The following is a 21399-nucleotide window of genomic DNA, read 5'->3' as shown; positions in this document are numbered from 1 at the left end:
CACCCACCCCTCCAATGACATCATGATATTCTCCCAGCAGCTGGCTAGCTAACATTACCTCCCAGCAGCTAGCTAGCTAACATTAGGCTCCGTGTTTTTAGCATGCTAAATAAATAGCTAACAACATAAATAGATACGCTAGCCCATGGGTGTCAAACTCAATCAGAGCACGGGCCATATTAAAAAAACACATCGAGGCCAGACATAACCTATTTGTTTTACAAAATAACACGCAACTGCGATGCAAACTGGCCATTGTTCTGTTAAAAAGAATATAGCCCTTTATAATGTCCGCCTACATAGGATTCTGTGTATAGCATTTTAACATATTATGCACATCTGCAAGCATAGCAGCAAGGCTGGACAAATATGTTATTTTGTTTTAATATTGTAACGACCCTGGGTTTATAAGCGCGGATATCGTGTCTGGGCTCGACACGATAGTGCGCCCGGGCTCGACCTGCTCCTTGCTGTTTCATTACATTGCTATCGACTGTGCCGCAAAAGCATGCTCGAGCGGCAGACTCGATATTCACGCTTATAAACCCAGGGTCGTTACACTATTAAAACAAAATAAGATATTTGTCCAGCCTTGCTGCTATGCTTGCAGATGTGCATAATATGCTGTGACCCTGATCAGAAGTATTTAGTAACTCCAAATAGCTATAGGTTGTTGTACCATTTAAACTTAAAACATATTTTACCTTTTTCTGCACTTCAAATCAAATGGTATTGGTCACATACACATGGTTAGCAGATGTTATTGCGAGTGTAGCAAAATGCTTATGCTTCTAGATCCAACAGTGCAGCAGTATCTAACAGGTAATATCTAACAATTCCACAACAAAACCTAATGCACACAATCTAGTAAAGGAATGGGATAAGAATATATAAATATATGGATGAGTAATTACAGAGCAGCTAAGATGCAACAGATAGTATAGAATAGATAGTGTAGTATACAGTATATACATATGAGATAAGTAATGCGAGATATGTAAACATTCTTAAAAGTGCCATTATTAAAGTGACTAGTGTTCCATTTATTAAAGTGGCCAATGATGGTTGTTTAACAATCTGTATATCACGGATCACTTGTGCGGTTAAATGCAGCTGTATGGTGTACTCCATTGTTTTTGTAGTTGAGTAGCCAACCTAGACTACTGCTCAAATGTTGCTTTAGTAGTCCTACATGTTTCTCCTTGCATGTTGTTTTGTTGCAGGTTTTGTTTTTTGGTTGTTCATTGTCAAGCTTTAAAAACCGAAGCCAGACTGCAACATTTTAGTAGCCTAGCTAGGACTGTGGAATGTGTCGGTACACTTTCCCTCTGCTGCGGGACACACGAAAGCAGCGCAATTGAAGTTGAATACACCGATGCGAGCGGATCAGGCTGTAATTTCCTAAAGTAAATAACTCAAATGTTGACTCATTTATACTCGCTTGTGTGTCCTATTCGGCCGGCAAGCCTTGTGTTTGACACGTGCGCTAGCCTATTAGCCACATTATGACTGACTTGTGATCATTGCCCTTGCTAGTTTGATTGTATTGACATTCCTGGCCTTAGTTACAAGTCATCCATTTTTGTTCAACATACTGAGTCATTGAAACTGAAACGGTGCATCCAGAATGGATGCAGGCAGCAAACAATGTACCAGCCCAGCTGTGATTTTGTAACGGCTTTCTTCCAGGGGTGAAGGAGAGGACCAAAGTGCAGCGCGGTTAGTGTTCAACATGTTTAATTTGACGACAAGTGAACACTACAAACAACAAACAAAACAACAAACCGTGAAAACCGATACAGACCTATCTGGTGCAGAACACAAACACAGAGACAGGTAACAACCACCCACAACGAACACAGTGAAACAACCTACCTAAATATGACTCTTAATTAGAGGAACGCAAAACACCTGCCTCTAATTAAGAGCCATACCAGGCAACCCTAAACCAACATAGAAACACACAACATAGAATGCCCACCCAAAACTCACGCCCTGACCATCACACACATACAAAACAACAGAAAACAGGTCAGGAACGTGACAGAACCCCCCCCTCAAGGTGCGAACGCCGGGCGCACCAGCACAAAGTCCAGGGGAGGGTCTGGGTGGGCATCTGACCACGGTGGTGGCTCAGGCTCCGGACGCTGTCCCCACACCACCATAGTCACTCCCCGCTTCTGTATCCCCCTCCCAATGACCACCCTCCAACTAAAACCACCTAAATGAAGGGGCAGCACCGGGATAAGGGGCAGCACCGGGATAAGGGGCAGCACCGGGATAAGGGGCGGCAGGTCCTGGCTGAGGGACTCTGGCAGGTCCTGGCTGAGGGACTCTGGCAGGTCCTGGCTGAGGGACTCTGGCAGGTCCTGGCTGAGGGACTCTGGCAGGTCCTGGCTGAGGGACTCTGGCAGGTCCTGGCTGAGGGACTCTGGCAGGTCCTGGCTGAGGGACTCTGGCAGGTCCGGGCTGAGGGACTCTGGCAGGTCCTGGCTGAGGGACTCTGGCAGGTCCGGGCTGAGGGACTCTGGCAGGTCCGGGCTGACGGAAGGCTCTGGCTGATCCGGTCTGGCGGAAGGCTCTGGCTGATCCGGTCTGGCGGAAGGCTCTGGCTGATCCGGTCTGGCGGAAGGCTCTGGCTGATCCGGTCTGGCGGAAGGCTCTGGCTGATCCGGTCTGGCGGAAGGCTCTGGCTGATCCGGTCTGGCGGAAGGCTCTAGCGGCTCCTGTCTGGCGGACGGCTCTGTAGGCTCATGGCAGACGGGCGGCTTTGCAGGCTCATGGCAGACGGGCGGCTTTGCAGGCTCATGGCAGACGGACAGTTCAGACGGCGTAGGGCAGACGGGCAGTTCAGACGCCGCTGGGCAGACGGGCAGTTCAGGCGCCGCTGGGCAGACGGGCAGTTCAGGCGCCGCTGGGCAGACGGGCAGTTCAGGCGCCGCTGGGCAGACGGGCAGTTCAGGCGCCGCTGGGCAGACGGCAGACTCTGGCCGGCTGAGACGCACTGTAGGCCTGGTGCGTGGTACCGGAACTGGAGGTACCGGGCTAAGGACACGCACCTTCAGGCTAGTGCGGGGAACAACAACAGGGCACACTGGACTCTCGTGGCGCACTCTAGGCCTGGTGCGTGGTACCGGAACTGGAGGTACCGGGCTGAGGGCACGCACCTCAGGGCGAGTGCGGGGAGAAGGAACAGTGCGTACAGGGCTCTGGAGACGCACAGGAGGCTTGGTGCGTGGTGCCGGAACTGGAGGCACTGGGCTGGAGACACGCACCATAGGGAGAGTGCGTGGAGGAGGAACAGGGCTCTGGAGATGCACTGGAAGCCTGGTGCGTGGTGTAGGCACTGGTGGTACTGAGCTGGGGTGGGAAGGTGGCGCCGGATATACCGGACCGTGAAGGAGGACACGTGCTCTTGAGCACCGAGCCTCCCCAACCTTACCAGGTTGAATGGTCCCCGTAGCCCTGCCAGTGCGGCGAGGTGGAATAGCCCGCACTGGGCTATGCAGGCGAACCGGGGACACCACCTGTAAGGCTGGTGCCATGTACGCCGGCCCGAGGAGACGTACTGGAGACCAGATACGTTGGGCCGGCTTCATGGCACTCGGCTCGATGCCCAACCTAGCCCTCCCAGTGCGGCAAGGTGGAATAGCCCGCACTGGGCTAAGCACGCGTACTGGGGACACCGTGCGTTCTTCCGCATAACACGGTGTCTGCCCGTACTCCCGCTCTCCACGGTAATCACACACCTCAGGGCGAGTACCGTGTATGCTACGCCAAACCAACATCTCTCTCTCTTCGCTCTCCCCCAATATCACCAACAACTCATCAAATGTCTCATAATCTCCCATCCTTTCACTTTCCTCCAATCTGTCCAATAACTCCTCCACATTCTCCGACTCGTACCTCAATTTAGCCCACTGCTCCTTCTGGTAAGCACGGGGAACTGGCTCAAATCTCCCACTTGACCCAGCCATACTCCCCGTGTGCCCCCCCCCAAGAATTTTTTGGGGGAGCCTCTCGGGCTTCCAGCCACTCTGCCTTGCTAGCTCCCGCTGCTGCTGCTGCTGCCGCCGTAGCCTGTTGCCACGCTGCTTGGTCCGGGTTTGGTGGGTGGTTCTGTAACGGCTTTCTTCCAGGGGTGAAGGAGAGGACCAAAGTGCAGCGCGGTTAGTGTTCAACATGTTTAATTTGACGACAAGTGAACACTACAAACAACAAACAAAACAACAAACCGTGAAAACCGATACAGACCTATCTGGTGCAGAACACAGAGACAGGTAACAACCACCCACAACGAACACAGTGAAACAACCTACCTAAATATGACTCTTAATTAGAGGAACGCAAAACACCTGCCTCTAATTAAGAGCCATACCAGGCAACCCTAAACCAACATAGAAACACACAACATAGAATGCCCACCCAAAACTCACGCCCTGACCATCACACACATACAAAACAACAGAAAACAGGTCAGGAACGTGACAGATTTACAACCTGACAGCAATATTTTTTTAACTACCAAGAAATGTATTGGTGAATTATATTAATCATTCATTGAACTGCGTCCATCTATTCTGCCAACAATGCATTACTGTATGTCATGGAATTTTGAGTCAATATAACCTATTTTTAAAACCTCTTATAAAGTTGGTTTTGAAGCATAAATTAGGCTCCCGAGTTGTGCAGCGGTCTAAGGCACTGCATCTCAGTGCTAGAGGCATCACTACAGACCCTGGTTCGATCCCGGGCTGTATCACAACCGGCCGTCCCATAGGGCGGCTCACAATTGGCCCAGCGTCGGCCGGGTTAGGGGAGGGTTTGGCCGGGGTAGGCCGTCATTGTAAAATAAGCATTTGTTCATAACTGACTTGCCTAGTTAAATAAAGGTTAAATAAAAAGTTAAATGCTGTCAGTTCCACTAAAGCTTCACATTTCATCCCTTAATGGCCTTCATCTGGTTCTAATGAAGGCCGTTGATGACCGAAATGTCAAGCTTTTTTTTTTTACTTCGCTTAAATAAAACAATTTGTTTTTAATGGCCAGCAAGTGTTGTGCCTTTTCCTTTTCAAAGATGATTTGGCAGAAAATTAAGAACATGCTAATTTGGGGGATATCAAATTGTTTTTTGGACAAGCATACTAATGTTAGCATGTGACCGCAGCCAGCCAAACAAAACCAAAGATTGCTGTCAGTTTTAGTCTAAAGACTGCATGTAATCAATATGTAATTTAGCAACTTGGGCGAACAACCCCCCCCCCCCCCCCCCAGGCAGCGCTGGCAGTGTGGATCACAGTGCTGAGGTTCATGGGGGACCTGCCCGAGCCCAAGTACCACATCGCCATCATTGACGGCTCTGAGAAAATCCCTGTCATGACCAAGATCTACGAGACGCTGGGCAAGAGGACCTACAAGAGAGAACTACAGGAGCTCCAGACTGTGGAGGGAGAGGTGAGGGAAGGGAGAGAGGGAGGGGAGAGAGGAAGAAAGAGGTCCTACAAGAGAGAGCTGCAGGAGCTCCAGACTGTGGAGGGAGAGGTGAGGGAAGGGAGAGAGGAAGGGGAGAGAGGAAGAAAGAGGTCCTACAAGAGAGAGCTGCAGGAGCTCCAGACTGTGGAGGGAGAGGTGAGGGGGAGCTCTGGAGTGACGCTTCCCGTAGGTACAGATCCAGGATCAACTTCCCTTCCCCCAAACCTTGGTGAGAGAGGGGAGTAGAGAGAAGGGATAGAATGTAGGTGGGAAGAGCAGGGTGGGTAGAGCAGGGGAGAAAGGGAGGATGTGGAGTTGAGGAGTCGGGGGAGGAGTAGTAAAGTGTGCTTTTGAGGTATTCAGAGTAAAATGGGACAGGAGAAGATGTGACTTGGAGGGAGAATGTAATAGGAAGTGTTTGAAGCCTAATTTATACAACAACACAAATACGCAACATAAGAACGCAATTAGCCACGTAAAATGGCGTAGTTGTGTTGCTAATTGCATTCTTGTATTGTGTACTTATGTAAGGTAAAATTAGGCCTAAGTCAGTGTTTCTCAATCCTGGTCCTGGGGATCCATAGGTGTGTCCATTTTTGGTTTTGCCCTAGCACTCAGACACCTGATTCAACTAATCAACTTATCAAGCCTTTGATTATTGGAGTCAGGTACGTTGGTGCTACTGCAACAAAAAACAAAAAAAGTGCACCCCTTTGGGTCCCCAGGACCAGGGTTTGAGAAACACTGGCCTAAGGGAGCGGTTAAGGAGATTAGCAGGAGGGCGTTGGTAGAATGGGTGGATTTTTTGTGTATGCCATCCAGGACACAGACGGACAGACCAGACAGACAGACAGACAGACAGACAACATAAAGCTCATCTACACCCCTCTCTCCCTCTTACAGAACAGCTCCATTGAAGGTGGTGGGCAGAAGAAGAACAGTGTGAGACACAAGCTGGTCTCTCTCACCCTGAAGAGGAAGTCCAAAATCACTGAGGAGGTTTGTGTCTCATTATAGCTATCATCATAATATACAGTATATTATAATAATATATATCAGTTAGCAGCGTCATGCTACCACCAACTGAGCCACACAATCCCAAAGATGGTGGGTTAGACCAACATTCGTGTTACTGCTTATGGATATGCCCATGCTAATATTTGACAGATTATATGGGTCATCTGATTTGTTATAGGAGTGTTCAGAATCTCTGGGCACCCCTGTAATTCAAACCCCGATGCCAACTCAGCATTTACCAATACCAATAACTTACAGAATGGAAGGAATCACCAATGACATGACTGTTCCCTGTTGGCCTCGCCTCTTTCTCCTCTATAGGTGACCCGGCGTTTGACTGACGGCGATTACAGCCTACAGGGGAACAGCATGCTGGAGGACCGGCCCACATCCAACCTGGAGAAGCTGCACTTTATCATTGGCAACGGCATCCTAAGGCCCGCCCTCAGGTGACCTACAACCCTTTGACTTATTCTACCAAATACTCAGAAAGACTCTTTCGCTTTCTCAATCTGTCCTCTCCATGCTCCCTTCCTTCATTTATGATCTGAGCTTCCACCATTTTGTTTTCACCCGTCACAAAAAAAGATTTGTAAGTAATGTATTGGACTTGTATTCTGAGTGGTATGCTAGTTTGGATATGGGGACACTAAACATCATCAGTATGTGTCCTGGTTCTGACTTACTACTTATGGTCCGTGTGATTGGCTTGTGGTTTTTGCTGCTCATGATCTGATGGTGGCTGTGATTGGCTGGCTGTTGTGTCCTTCACCAGAGATGAGATCTACTGTCAGATCTGCAAGCAGCTGACCCAGAACCCGTCAAAGAGTAGCCATGCCCGTGGTTGGATCCTGCTCTCTCTCTGCGCTGGCTGCTTCGCTCCCTCTGAGAAGTTTGTCAAAGTAAGATCCTCGTCTTTTTGATAACACACACACAGCGTATACACACATGTGTTCATACACATGTGTGCGAACACACACACACACATGCACACACGCACATACACACACACTTACAAACACACAACACTCAAATCTGTCTAGGCCAATTTCTGTTGAATTCGAAGTGGATCCACTGAATATGCCCCAGAATGTCTCATTGATGTTAACTTTACCCCCTGACACTCTCCCCCCTCTCTCTCCCTCTCTCTCTCCCCTTTCTCTCTCCCCCCTCCACCCTTCCTTTCTTTCCTTCAGTATTTGCGTACATTCATGATCAGTGGTCCGCCGGGCTACGCTCCATACTGCGAGGAGAGGTTGAGGAGGACCTTTGTGAATCGCACCAGAACCCAGCCGCCATCTTGGCTCGAGCTGCAGGTACGCACAGATCTAGGATAATTGAACCACGGGGGAAGTTCTAAACCTGATTATTAGGGGCAAAACTGACCTTAAATCAGTGTCTAGGCCTCTAGAGGAAGCTTCGTTCCACTCACGTGTCTGCCATTATTCCTCTACCATCATATTCTGCTTTCGACTGCTATGACGTCTTGGCCCGAGACCTAAATACAGATAATGCCTTCGGGGAGCGGCGCAGATTTTTTGTTAATCGAAATCAATTTGCATGCCAGAAAAAGGGCAGTTATTACCAGATATACAGTATAGGTCATTTCTACATACTTTCTATCTCGTATCTTAGACTTTCAAGTGTAGCCTGGAGTTGTTTTTTAATCCAAAATAATCATCCCTCGCTTTCAGGCCACTAAGTCGAAGAAGCCCATCATGTTACCGGTAACCTTCATGGATGGTACCACTAAGACCCTGCTGACCGACTCAGCCACCACGGCCAGCGAGCTGTGTAATGCCCTGGCAGACAAAATCAGCCTCCAAGACCGCTTCGGTTTCTCCCTCTACATCGCCCTGTTCGACAAGGTACTTGACTGGACCTCACACACACGTATGCATGCAGCCACGCATTCATACATACACACACGGTCACAAACTTGTTTGAGAAGCTATCGAGCCCAATGTCAAATGTCGATCCATCCCCCCAGGTATCCTCATTGGGGAGCAGCAGCGACCATGTGATGGACGCTGTGTCGCAGTGTGAGCAGTACGCCAAGGAGCAGGGAGCCCAGGAGAGGAATGCCCCATGGCGCCTGTTCTTCAGGAAGGAGATCTTCACTCCCTGGCACAATCCTGGCGAAGACAGCGTGGCCACCAACCTCATCTACCAGCAGACAGTCCGTGGGGTCAAGTTCGGCGAGTACCGCTGCGAGAGGGTTAGTGGGGCATAAGGGCAGAGGGATGAAGGCATGTATGAGGAGAGAGGTTAGTGTGGGGGGGTCAGATTTAGGGAATTTCAGAACTATAGTTATTTTTAGTCTATTGGTCTATTTTCCACTCGTCCTCTCTCTGTGCTAGGTTGATGAATTATATGAGATGGCGTTTTTATGTGAGATTCATTTCATGCTGATGTACAGTATGAAAGCACATTCATGCCTAATGTTTTTGTAAAATATGAAAGTATTAAAGCTCCTTCCCCTTCTCTCCCACTCCATCTACCCACTCTCCCTCTCTCAATTTCCCTCTCTCTCGCTCAGGATGAGGATCTGGCGGAGCTGGCATCTCAGCAGTACTACATAGACTACGGCTCTGGGATTCTCCAGGAGCGCCTCCTCAACCTCATCCCATCCTACATCCCTGACCGCGAAATCAGCTCTGCCAAGACCAATGACAAGTGGGCCCAGCTAGTTGTCGCCGCCCACAAAAAGGTAGGTGTACCCCAAGGATCAGTTTCAGCGCCTTTCACTTTCGGACCCAAAATCAGTTTCAGTGCCTGTCTCATGCTCTTTGTCCTATGAACTATTTATCATTATATTCAGGGATGTAGTGGAGGGTAAACATGCATAAATGCTGTTTCCACAGTGAATAGCATTTAAACATCTACTGAGCCAAATTATAGTTTCTGAATGAGCTTTTATGTTAATCGCCACCCGTCATCTCAATCGGCATTCAGTGTTTACCCACCTTTGTTTTTTACCACTACAACTTGACTATATTGTCCTATGAACAGTACACACCCTCTCACACACAGTTCTCAAATAGTCTCGCTAACCCTTCCACTCCCCCAGGGAGTCTACACCCAGAAGAGGTTGGACCCTCAGAGGGTGAAGGAAGATGTGGTTGACTTTGCTCGTTTCAAGTGGCCTTTACTCTTCTCACGCTTCTACGAGGCCTTCAAATTTTCAGGTAAGTCTGTTGATATTTATGGCCAATGTACTGCAATGGATGTAACACTAATGATATTTCTGAGAAATACCTGTATCGTATCCATAATATCATGACTAAATGTAGGTTGAAATGACCTCTAAGTCACTTTTGAACCCGTCAGGGCCCAGCCTGCCTAAGAATGACGTCATTGTGGCGGTGAACTGGACCGGGGTCTATTTTGTGGATGAGCAGGAGCAGGTCCTTTTGGAACTCTCTTTCCCAGAGATCACTAATGTGTCCAGTAGCAGGTAATGCTGCTACGATTCCTCTCTCCCAATAGACTGTAGTCATTATTTGTCAATGATAATTAGATATGTTTTCATTCACTTGGTTGTTACTACTATTCATTGATATCTTGTAATTATTTAAAACATAATTCAATACTTTTTATAGTTTTTCCACAGTTGTAATGTACACAGCAACTGAATATATATACACTGCTCAAAAAAATAAAGGGAACACTTAAACAACACAATGTAACTCCAAGTCAATCACACTTCTGTGAAATCAAACTGTCCACTTAGGAAGCAACACTGATTGAAAATAAATTTCACATGCTGTTGTGCAAATGTAATAGACAACAGGTGGAAATTATAGGCAATTAGCAAGACACCCCCAATAAAGGAGTGGTTCTGCAGGTGGTGACCACAGACCACTTCTCAGTTCCTATGCTTCCTGGCTGATGTTTTGGTCACTTTTGAATGCTGGCGGTGCTTTCACTCTAGTGGTAGCATGAGACGGAGTCTACAACCCACACAAGTGGCTCAGGTAGTGCAGCTCATCCAGGATGGCACATCAATGCGAGCTGTGGCAAGAAGGTTTGCTGTGTCTGTCAGCGTAGTGTCCAGAGCATGGAGGCGCTACCAGGAGACAGGCCAGTACATCAGGAGACGTGGAGGAGGCCGTAGGAGGGCAACAACCCAGCAACAGGACCGCTAACTCCGCCTTTGTGCAAGGAGGAGCAGGAGGAGCACTGCCAGAGCCCTGAAAAATGACCTCCAGCAGGCCACAAATGTGCATGTGTCTGCTCAAACGGTCAGAAACAGACTCCATGAGGGTGGTATGAGGGCCCGACGTCCACAGGTGGGGGTTGTGCTTACAGCCCAACACCGTGCAGGACGTTTGGCATTTGCCAGAGAACACCAAGATTGGCAAATTCGCCACTGGCGCCCTGTGCTCTTCACAGATGAAAGCAGGTTCACACTGAGCACATGTGACAGACGTGACAGAGTCTGGAGACGCCGTGGAGAACGTTCTGCTGCCTGCAACATCCTCCAGCATGACCGGTTTGGCGGTGGGTCAGTCATGATGTGGGGTGGCATTTCTTTGGGGGGCCGCACAGCCCTCCATATGCTCGCCAGAGGTAGCCTGACTGCCATTAGGTACCGAGATGAGATCCTCAGACCCCTTGTGAGACCATATGCTGGTGCAGTTGGCCCTGGGTTCCTCCTAATGCAAGACAATGCTAGACCTCATGTGGCTGGAGTGTGTCAGCAGTTCCTGCAAGAGGAAGGCATTGATGCTATGGACTGGCCCGCCCGTTCCCCAGACCTGAATCCAATTGAGCACATCTGGGACATCATGTCTCGCTCCATCCACCAACGCCACGTTGCACCACAGACTGTCCAGGAGTTGACGGATGCTTTAGTCCAGGTCTGGGAGGAGATCCCTCAGGAGACCATCCGCCACCTCATCAGGAGCATGCCCAGGCGTTGTAGGGAGGTCATACAGGCACGTGGAGGCCACACACACTACTGAGCCTCATTTTGACTTGTTTTAAGGACATTACATCAAAGTTGGATCAGCCTGTAGTGTGGTTTTCCACTTTAATTTTGAGTGTGACTCCAAATCCAGACCTCCATGGGTTGATACATTTGATTTCCATTGATAATTTTTGTGTGATTTTGTTGTCAGCACATTCAACTATGTAAAGAAAAAAGTATTTAATAAGAATATTTCATTCATTCAGATCTAGGATGTGTTATTTTAGTGTTCCCTTTATTTTTTTGAGCAGTGTATTTACTGTGGCAGACCAGGGGATTTGATCTAGACGTTTACACAGATCAGACATTGACACACCTCAGTTTATTTAAAACAATAAAGAAAAAGAAACAGTTCTCCTCCAGGAGACCTCTTCCGGATTACCGATTTCTGGGCACCGGGGAATGCTGTCTCCTCTGGGGTAGAACACCGAGCCCCTCAATTCTAGCAGACTGTGAGTAAGTCTATCTGGTAGCAACCTCTCACTACCTACAACCCTCCTCTGGTTGTTCACCAGGTGAGGTTGGTTCCGGCGCCCCTCGGACCCCAACTTCGGATCCGTAGACACGGGGTTGGCAACCGCTTGCTTCCGGGCCGCGTGCGACGGTCCGTCCCCGCTCTCGTCGGTCACCGGCATTTGTACGAGCGTTACCACACTCCCGGAATCCAACAGAGTGTGGGGGTCGTGACCAGCGACTTTCACCGGGACCGTGGGTGCTAGTCGTTCGCTGTGGGCCCAACAGAAGATGACATAGTTTACTCCTGCGCCCAGCTTGTCTTCTGGGCCAGCTGATGGCATCAACTCTTCTCGACCCGGGCAACTCCATGTGAGGTGCCCCCGGGCGCCACACTCAAATCACCTCCTTTGGTCTCCGTCCACCTAAGGTTGTCTGCAGCAGGTGGACTCTGCCTCGGCTGTCTCTCCGTGGGTCTGCAGTCCTTTAGCCCGCCTGACTGGGGAGTACATGGTGGGGTTGTCCTTTCGTCCCCACCGACGGCTCCCGGACTCGGCCTGCGTCCCCTTCAGCAGGGCCTCAGTATTCTGGTGCATCTCCACGGCTCCCAAGAGGTCGTCCAAGGTCTGGGGCATACGTAGGCTTGCCGCCCTCTTCATGTCGTGAGGTAGCGCCCGTAAGAAGCGATCCATAACCACTTTGTTGATAACGGGGATGGCTACGTTTGTTAGGAGCCATGCCCTGGTGATGCACAGTAGGTCGCTCATCTGGGCTCGGGGGGAAGCTTCAGCCACGAACCTCCAGTTGTGGACCAGTTGGGCCAGGCTGTACCCGTAGCGGCTGAGTACCTCCCTCTTGAGACAGTCGGAGATATCCGCCTGTTCGGTGTTGAGGTCATAATATGTCTTTTGAGCATCTCCAGACAGAAACGGGGCCAGCAGACTTGCCAACTTCACCTTGGGCCATCCTTCCCGGAGTGCTGTCCATTCGAATGTGCAGAAGTAGGTCTCGATGTCGTTAGCTTGATGCGACTCGGTCTGCGTTTCTCCTCGCAGCTTGCGGACATTCTTTAGACGCTGTTCTTCCAGCGTTGGTTCCTGAATGTCCTGTTGTGCTTGTTGGGCCCAAACAAACTGAGCTATCAACTCATCCATGCTGATACTGCGTAAACGTAAACCCTGGTCTGACCACATTGTCAGATTGCCCGCATTCTCCACCACTTGTGGTAGACCAAGGGGTTTGATCTAGATATTTACACAGATCCCACACGGAGACAAGTGTGATACCTCAGTTTCAAAGGTGTTTATTTAAAACAATAAAGAAAAAGAAAAGAAACAGGTCTCCTCCAGGAGACCTCTGCCGGATTACCGCCTTCTGGGCTCCGGGGAATGCTGTCTCCTCTGGGGTGGAACACTGAGCCCCTCGGTTCTAGCAGACCGTGACGACCTCTATCCGGTAGCAACCTCTCACTACCTACAACCCTCCTGTGTGTTGCCCTCCGGGCAGCTTTATGGGCCCCGTACGGCTGGTGAGCAATCAGCCCTTGATTACTCACCAGCTTCAATAAGACCCAATTAGTCCTGGCCGGAGGACCCGTCGAGACCTGGCACGTCCAGCAGAGTGAGCCACTGCCACGTGATGAGTCTCCCCCTGGTGGCTTGTCCGCGGTACGCCACAATATATACACATGTAAAGACCTAAATAAGATATAAAATATATATGAAATTATATTTTAATTGTGACATTGTTTTGATATTGTAAGAATCATTTCCCTTGACAGAGGTGGTAAGCTCCAGGGCCAGAGCTTCTCGCTGGCCACCATCAAAGGAGACGAGTACACGTTCACCTCCAATAATGCCGAGGACATACGCGACCTCGTCGTGACCTTCCTGGAGGGCCTCAGGAAGAGGTCAAAGTTTGTGGTGGCGCTGCTGGACTGCCCCAACCCCGGTAAGTAACCTACTAGCTCTTATTTACTTTATCCTATTAGGTTAATAAACAGGGGCAATGCACATTGGTCCACATTGGCAACACTTTTCAATTAAGAACAGGTCATGTCTTCCAAGTATGGTAAATTACTGTGATCCTGTAGGTGTTTTCTTATACAGACTACAATATGAGAAGCAACTCTGTGTAATTTTTATAATGTACGTCTCTTTTTCAAAGAGGGAATGGCTCCATTTCATGTTTTATCTTCTAAACCACAGCAGTGAAAAAAGCTATATTAATTGTGTTGTAATTGTGTGTTGATATTGATGTTTCAGGGTTAATCTGCTCTAACCCGCTGTATTTTTATATATATACAGTACCAGTCAAAAGTTTTAAAAAACCTACTCATTCAAAGGCTTTTCTTTATTTTTACTATTTTCTACATTGTAGAATAAAGGTGAAGACATCAAAACTATGAAATAACACATATGGACTCATGTAGTAACCAAAAAAGTGTTAAACAATTCTTCAAAGTAGCCACTCTTTGTCTTGATGACAGCTTTGCACACTCTTGGCACTCTCAACTAGCTTCATGAGGTAGTCACCTGGAATGCATTTCAATTAACAGGTGTGCCTTAAAAGTTAATTTGTGGAATTTCTTTCCTTCTAAATGCGTTTGAGCCAATCAGTTGTGTTGTGACAAGGTAGGGGGGTATACAGAAGATAGCCCTATTTGGTAAAAGACCAAGTCAATATTGTGTCAAGAACCGCTTAAATAAGCAAAGAGAAATGACAGTCCATCCTTATTTAAGACATGAAGGTCAGTCAAAACGGAAAATGTCAAGAACTTTGAAAGTTTCTTCAAGTGCAGTCGCAATAACCATCAAGCGCTATGATGAAACTGGCTCTCATGAGGACCGCCACAGGAAAGGAAGACCCAGAGTTACCTCTGCTGCAGAGGATAAGTTCATTAGATTTACCAGTCTCAGAAATTGCAGCCCAAATAAATGCTTCACAGAGTTATTTGGTCTGGAGTCCAAATTAGAGATTTTTGGTTCCAACCGCCGTGTCTTTGTGAGATGAGGCGTGGGTGAGCGGATGATCGCCGCATGTGTATTTCCCACCGTAAAGCATGGAGGAGGAGGTGTTTTGGTGTGGGGGTGCTTTGCTGGTGACACTGTCTGTGATTTATTTAGAATTCAAGGCACACTTAACCAGCATGGCTACCACAGCATTCGCAGCGATATGCCATCCCATTTGGTTTGGGCTTAGTGGGACTATAATTGTTCAACAGGACAATGACCCAACACACCTAAAGGCTGTGTAAGGGCTATTTTACCAAGAAGGAGAGCGATGGAGTGCTGCATCAGATGACCTGGCCTCCACAATCCCCCGACCTCGACCAAATTGAGATGGTTTGGGATGAGTTGGACCGCAGAGTGAAGGAAAAGGCGCCAACAAGTGCTCAGCATATGTGGGAACTCCTTCAAGACTGTTGGAAAAGCATTCCAGGTGAAGCTGGTTGAGAGAATGCCAAGAGTGTGCAAAGCTGTCAAGGCAAGTGGTATTTGAAGAATCTCAAATATAAAATATATTTTGATTTGTTTAACACTTTTTTGGTTACTACACGATTCCATGTGTTATTTCATAGTTTTGATGTCTTTACTATTATTCTACAATGTAGAGAATAGTAAAAATAAAGAAAAACCCTTGAATGAGTAGGTGTTCTAAAACCTTTGACCATTAATGTATATATATTTTGTATTCTTTTTTTATTTTACCCCCTTTTTCTCCCCAATTTCGATCTTGTCTCATCGCTGCAACTCACCAATAGGCTCGGGAGGCAAAGGTCGAGTCATGCGTCCTCTGAAACATGACCCGTCATACCATGCTTCTTAACACCCGCCCGCTTAACCCAGAAGCCAGCTGCATAAATGTGTCGAAGGAAACACCGTTCATCTGACTACCGAGGTCAGCCTGCAGGCGCCCGGCCTGCCACAAGGAGTCGCTAGATCGCGATGAGCCAAGCCCTAACCTACTATGTTTTATCATTTAATGGACTGTTTTTAACTTTGAAATTGACTTATTGACCATTTATACAACGGTTGCGTCTTATTCTGAATGCTGATTGGTTAAAACCGCATTCCAGCCAGTGTCCACTGGCTAAATCTATGACCTTAAGTTACCACTGGCTAAATCTATGACCTTAAAATGTCTATTTACTCTGTTCCATCTGACTGCGCAATCCACTGTCTCATCAGCCCAGCCAGGCAATTTCTAAACTTTTTTATATTTTTTTTATTTTTTATTTCACCTTTATTTAACCAGGTAGGCTAGTTGAGAACAAGTTCTCATTTGCAACTGCGACCTGGCCAAGATAAAGCATAGCAGTGTGAACAGACAACAACACAGAGTTACACATGGAGTAAACAATAAACAAGTCAATAACATGGTAGAAAAAAAAAATCTATATACAATGTGTGCAAAAGGCATGAGGAGGTAGGCAATAAATCGAATAATTACAATTTAGCAGATTAACACTGGACTAATAAATCATCAGATGATCATGTGCAAGTAGAGATACTGGTGTGCAAAAGAGCAGAAAAGTAAATAAATAAAAGCAGTATGGGGGTGAGGTAGGTCAATTGGGTGGGCTATATACCGATGGACTATGTACAGCTGCAGCGATCGGTTAGATGCTCAGATAGCAGATGTTTAAAGTTGTTGAGGGAGATAAAAGTCTCCAACTTCAGAGATTTTTGCAATTCGTTCCAGTCGCAGGCAGCAGAGAACTGGAAGGAAAGGCGGCCAAATTAGGTTTTGGCTTTAGGGATGATCAGTGAGATACACCTCTGGAGCACGTGCTACGGGTGGGTGTAGCCATCGTGACCAGTGAACTGAGATAAGGCGGCACTTTACCTAGCATAGCCTTGTAGATGACCTGGAGCCAGTGTGTCTGACGACGAACATGTAGCGAGGGCCAGCCGACTAGGGCATACAGGTCGCAGTGGTGGGTAGTATATGGGGCTTTGGTGACAAAACGGATGGCACTGTGATAAACTGCATCCAGTTTGCTGAGTAGAGTATTGGAAGCTATTTTGTAGATGACATCGCCGAAGTCGAGGATCGGTAGGATAGTCAGTTTTACTAGGGTAAGTTTCGCGGCGTGAGTGAAGGAGGTTTTGTTTGCGAAATAGAAAGCCGACTCTAGATTTGATTTTGGATTGGAGATGTTTGATATGAGTCTGGAAGGAGAGTTTGCAGTCTAGCCAGACACCTAGGTACTTATAGATGTCCACATATTCTAGGTCGGAACCGTCCAGGGTGGTGATGCTAGTCGGGCGTGCGGGTGCAGGCAGCGAACGGTTGAAAAGCATGCATTTGGTTTTACTAGCGTTTAAGAGCAGTTGGAGGCCACGGAAGGAGTGTTGTATGGCATTGAAGCTCGTTTGGAGGTTAGATAGCACAGTGTCCAAGGAAGGGCCAGAAGTATACAGAATGGTGTCGTCTGCGTAGAGGTGGATCAGGGAATCGCCCGCAGCAAGAGCAACATCATTGATATATACAGAGAAAAGAGTCGGCCCGAGAATTGAACCCTGTGGTACCCCCATAGAGACTGCCAGAAGACCGGACAACATGCCCTCCGATTTGACTGAACTCTGTCTGCAAAGTAGTTGGTGAACCAGGCAAGGCAGTCATTAGAAAAACCGAGGCTACTGAGACTGCCGATAAAAATATGGTGATTGACAGAGTCGAAAGCCTTGGCCAGGTCGATGAAGACGGCTGCACAGTACTGTCTTTTATCGATGGCGGTTATGATATCGTTTAGTACCTTGAGCGTGGCTGAGGTGCACCCGTGACCGGCTCGGAAACCGGATTGCACAGCGGAGAAGGTACGGTGGGATTCGAGATGGTCAGTGATCTGTTTGTTGACTTGGCTTTCGAAGACCTTAGATAGGCAGGGCAGGATGGATATAGGTCTGTAACAGTTTGGGTCCAGGGTGTCTCCCCCTTTGAAGAGGGGGATGACCGCGGCAGCTTTCCAATCCTTGGGGATCTCAGATGATACGAAGGAGAGGTTGAACAGGCTGGTAATAGGGGGTGCGACAATGGCGGCGGACAGTTTCAGAAATAGGGGGTCCAGATTGTCAAGCCCTTGATCTCCAGAGGTTGATCTCCACTATAAAAAGCATCTAGACATTACCTCACATTTCTTTTAAACTAAGATTTTGTTTTAAACAGCGGATATTTGTATAATCTTTGCTGTCTGTCTCTCTGACTTTTGCAATATTGTTTCAGTATTCAAATTCGATCTCGAGCTGTCCCCTAGTAATGAATGTGTGTCTTGCATTTACCATTGTAGATAAATCTAACTTTTATAACTCCCGCACACGCGATACCTCCTTAAGTTGTATTTACCAACCACCACACATGACGTTCCATCACAGGAGACATTAAGGTACATTGAATTGAATGTTGTGTTCCTGTAGCGGGCGGCGAGGACTCCACCTTCCTCAGTTTTTCCAAGGGCGACCTGATCCTATTGGACGAGCACTGTGGCGAGCAGGTCATGACCTCGGGGTGGGCCCACGGGGTCAATGACAGGACCAAGCAACAGGGGGACTTCCCGGCCGACTGCGTCTACGTCCTGCCCACCGTAACCCGGCCGCAGTATGACATCGTGGTGAGTGACCTCATAGGGTTACAAAATTCTCTGTACATTTCCAAAGTTCCAGGATCTTTTAGAAACGAATTATCATTAATGGATCATTTTGGAAATCTATGGAATCTTGAAAACTTTATACCACAGTATGACAATATGGTGGTGGTGTTGATGATGTCCTCAGGCATTCATGCTTCATACTGTCTTTACAGCTCTCATTCTGTAGTTTACTGAAGCTCTTTTTTGTGACTGTATGTCTTTCTTTCTCTCTCCACTCTCCCAACTTGTCTCTTTCATCCTCTCTACTCCCTTCCCTCTCCATTTCCCCTCCCTTTTCTCTCCATCTCACTCTCTCCCTCTCGTTTTCTTCCTTTGCTCTCTCCTTCTCCTACTTCCTTCACTCTACATCTCTCTTCCCCCGCTCTCTCGCTCCCTCCCTCCCTCCCTCCATCTCCAACCCCCTCTCTCACTCTGCTAGGCTCTGGTGACTATGACTCCAGACCAGAGAAGAGAGTCCATAAACCTGTCCCAGCTGGCCCTTGCTGAGAGTGAGGACAAGGTCAAGCCCTACACCCTAGAGGAGTTCTCCTACGATTACTTCAGGTAGCCACTCACTCACTCACTCACTCAACGCACACACACACACACACACACACACACACACACACACACACACACACACACACACACACACACACACACACACACACACACACACACACACACACACACACACACACACACACACACACACACACACACACACACACACACACACACACATTCTGTTCCACTCATCCCTCTCTGTTCCCTTCATCCATATTTCCCCCTCCCATCTTCCTATCCACCCCTACTCCACCCCTCCAGATCCCCTCCCAAGAGCACTCTGAGCAGGGTAATGATCACTAAGGGCCGCGGGAAGGAGCGTCTGTGGTGCTGCGCCAGGGAGCCCCTCAAACAGCCCCTACTGAAGAAGGTGCTGGCCCACGAGGAGCTCTCCCAGGAGGCTCAACTGGCCTTCATCGATATCTTTACTGCCTTGCAGCCATTGTGTATCAATTACTTTTTCACGCTTCATGTCCAAATAATCTTAAAGTAACTTTATTTTGAACACTGTAGGATGATTTAAACATGAAATGTGAAATATGCTAATATCAGGGATATGAACTTGCATAGATCTTTTGACAAAAATGCTAAATAGTTAGCATTTGGAGACAGTGGCCAGGTAAACTAAAACAAAGCATGGATTGCTGTCTTACTTTGGCCATAGATTGCTTATGGGTAAGGAAACTATTGTGTAATTTGGGTAAACAATCCCTTTAAATCTGATGCAAACTTCAACATGTTATATTTAGCATTATGTATATTATGTTGTACTGCATCATAGTATTATGTCTGTGTTTAACGTGCCTAGTCTTGAGGTCAATGTCTGGTCATGGTCCTTGACCTCTCCCCTGCACCCTTGTTGAAGTATATGGGTGACTACCCGTCCAAGCGAGCGCGTTCGGTCAACGAGCTGACCGACCAGATCTTTGAGGGAGCGCTGAAGGCGGAGCCACTCAAAGATGAGATCTACTGTCAGATCCTCAAACAGCTCACTGAGAATCACATCAAGTATGTCTGAGACTACAGTCGACATACACATCTACTCTCCCAGGGAAGTTATGGTCATATGGGGATTGACCGTGTTGTGTTGTGTTGTGTTGTGTTGTGTTGTGTTGTGTGTGTGTGTGTGTGTGTGTGTGTGTGTGTGTGTGTGTGTGTGTGTGTGTGTGTGTGTGTGTGTGTGTGTGTGTGTGTGTGTGTGTGTGTGTGTGTGTGTGTGTGTGTGTGTGTGTGTGTGTGTGCAGGTACAGCGAGGAGAAGGGCTGGGAGCTGCTGTGGCTGTGTGCAGGTCTGTTCCCCCCCAGTAACATTCTGCTACCCCACGTTCAGAAGTTCCTCCAGGCTAAGAAGCATCACCCCCTCGCCCCTGACTGCATGCAGAGACTCCAGAAGGCATTACGGTAGGGATAACCCACTTGTACAGTGTATTTACTTTAAGTGTTCCGACATTACACACATTACGTGTTTAACCATTTGGTTATAAGTATTTTTGCCATTTATAAAAGTTTCTCAGCCATGTAAACAGAGAGAAAAAAAAAGACATATTTAGGCAATAGGGCTGAATCGTAATTTGAGATCCATGCCAGATTTAGGCAAAAGTTTGAGTTACTTGTGTGGATTCAGCTCCTAACTAGAGATCGACTCAAGATCCATGCCTCCTTACTCATATTCCTTCCTTTGTCTATCTCTTGTCTTCCCCTGGGTGAACTAACAGTCCAACAGTAATTGTAGCATGATGTACTACAGTACCTATAATGTTCTGTACCCATAGTGCTCTCTCCTTACCAATACAGTAACGGATCCAGGAAGTACCCACCTCACCTGGTGGAGGTGGAGGCCATCCAGCACAAGACCACACAAATCTTTCACAAAGTGTACTTCCCCGATGACACAGACGAGGTGAGAGGTCATTACAAAGTAGCAATGGCTCGTTGAGGCCCAAAACGTTGAGTCACAGGGACAAAAACAGCACACACGCTGACTTATTAATATCTGGAACATTTTGTGTGGTCACTTTATAAAAAATTGTGTAAATATGACAGTTTTTCCCCCACAGGCTTTCGAAGTGGAGTCAAGTACCAAGGCCAAAGATTTCTGTCTGAACATCTCAGGCAGACTACTCCTCAAGTCCTCCGAGGGCTTCAGCCTGTTTGTCAAGATCACTGACAAGGTACAGTACACTACTAGGATATGGTTGCAATGAGGTCATTAGGACATGCTTTGTGACGTCATGGTCAGGTTGTATACAGGTTGTTAAAGGATGTCTTTTAAACATGACATATTCAAC

The 21399-nt window shown here is 47.7% G+C and overlaps 1 protein-coding gene across 1 annotated transcript in view; it reads left to right on the top strand.

The window, feature by feature from the left end:
- Positions 1 to 21399, top strand: part of LOC139536731 (unconventional myosin-VIIa-like) — a 63532-nt gene that overhangs the window by 29600 nt on the left and 12533 nt on the right. The window contains exons 24-41 of the mRNA XM_071337329.1: positions 5275 to 5454; positions 6376 to 6471; positions 6811 to 6938; positions 7265 to 7391; positions 7686 to 7805; positions 8184 to 8357; positions 8480 to 8707; positions 9029 to 9199; positions 9560 to 9677; positions 9820 to 9946; positions 13695 to 13864; positions 18334 to 18527; positions 18985 to 19109; positions 19374 to 19531; positions 19967 to 20120; positions 20357 to 20512; positions 20906 to 21011; positions 21169 to 21282. Of these exons, the coding sequence (XP_071193430.1) occupies positions 5275 to 5454; positions 6376 to 6471; positions 6811 to 6938; positions 7265 to 7391; positions 7686 to 7805; positions 8184 to 8357; positions 8480 to 8707; positions 9029 to 9199; positions 9560 to 9677; positions 9820 to 9946; positions 13695 to 13864; positions 18334 to 18527; positions 18985 to 19109; positions 19374 to 19531; positions 19967 to 20120; positions 20357 to 20512; positions 20906 to 21011; positions 21169 to 21282 (2646 nt within the window). The remainder of the gene's footprint in view (positions 1 to 5274; positions 5455 to 6375; positions 6472 to 6810; positions 6939 to 7264; positions 7392 to 7685; positions 7806 to 8183; positions 8358 to 8479; positions 8708 to 9028; positions 9200 to 9559; positions 9678 to 9819; positions 9947 to 13694; positions 13865 to 18333; positions 18528 to 18984; positions 19110 to 19373; positions 19532 to 19966; positions 20121 to 20356; positions 20513 to 20905; positions 21012 to 21168; positions 21283 to 21399) is intronic.

Source organism: Salvelinus alpinus, chromosome 13, assembly GCF_045679555.1.
Source record: "Salvelinus alpinus chromosome 13, SLU_Salpinus.1, whole genome shotgun sequence".
Lineage (NCBI taxonomy): Eukaryota > Metazoa > Chordata > Actinopteri > Salmoniformes > Salmonidae > Salvelinus > Salvelinus alpinus.
The sequence above is the reverse complement of the archived record's forward strand: the minus strand, read 5'-3'. Positions and strand labels throughout refer to the sequence as shown.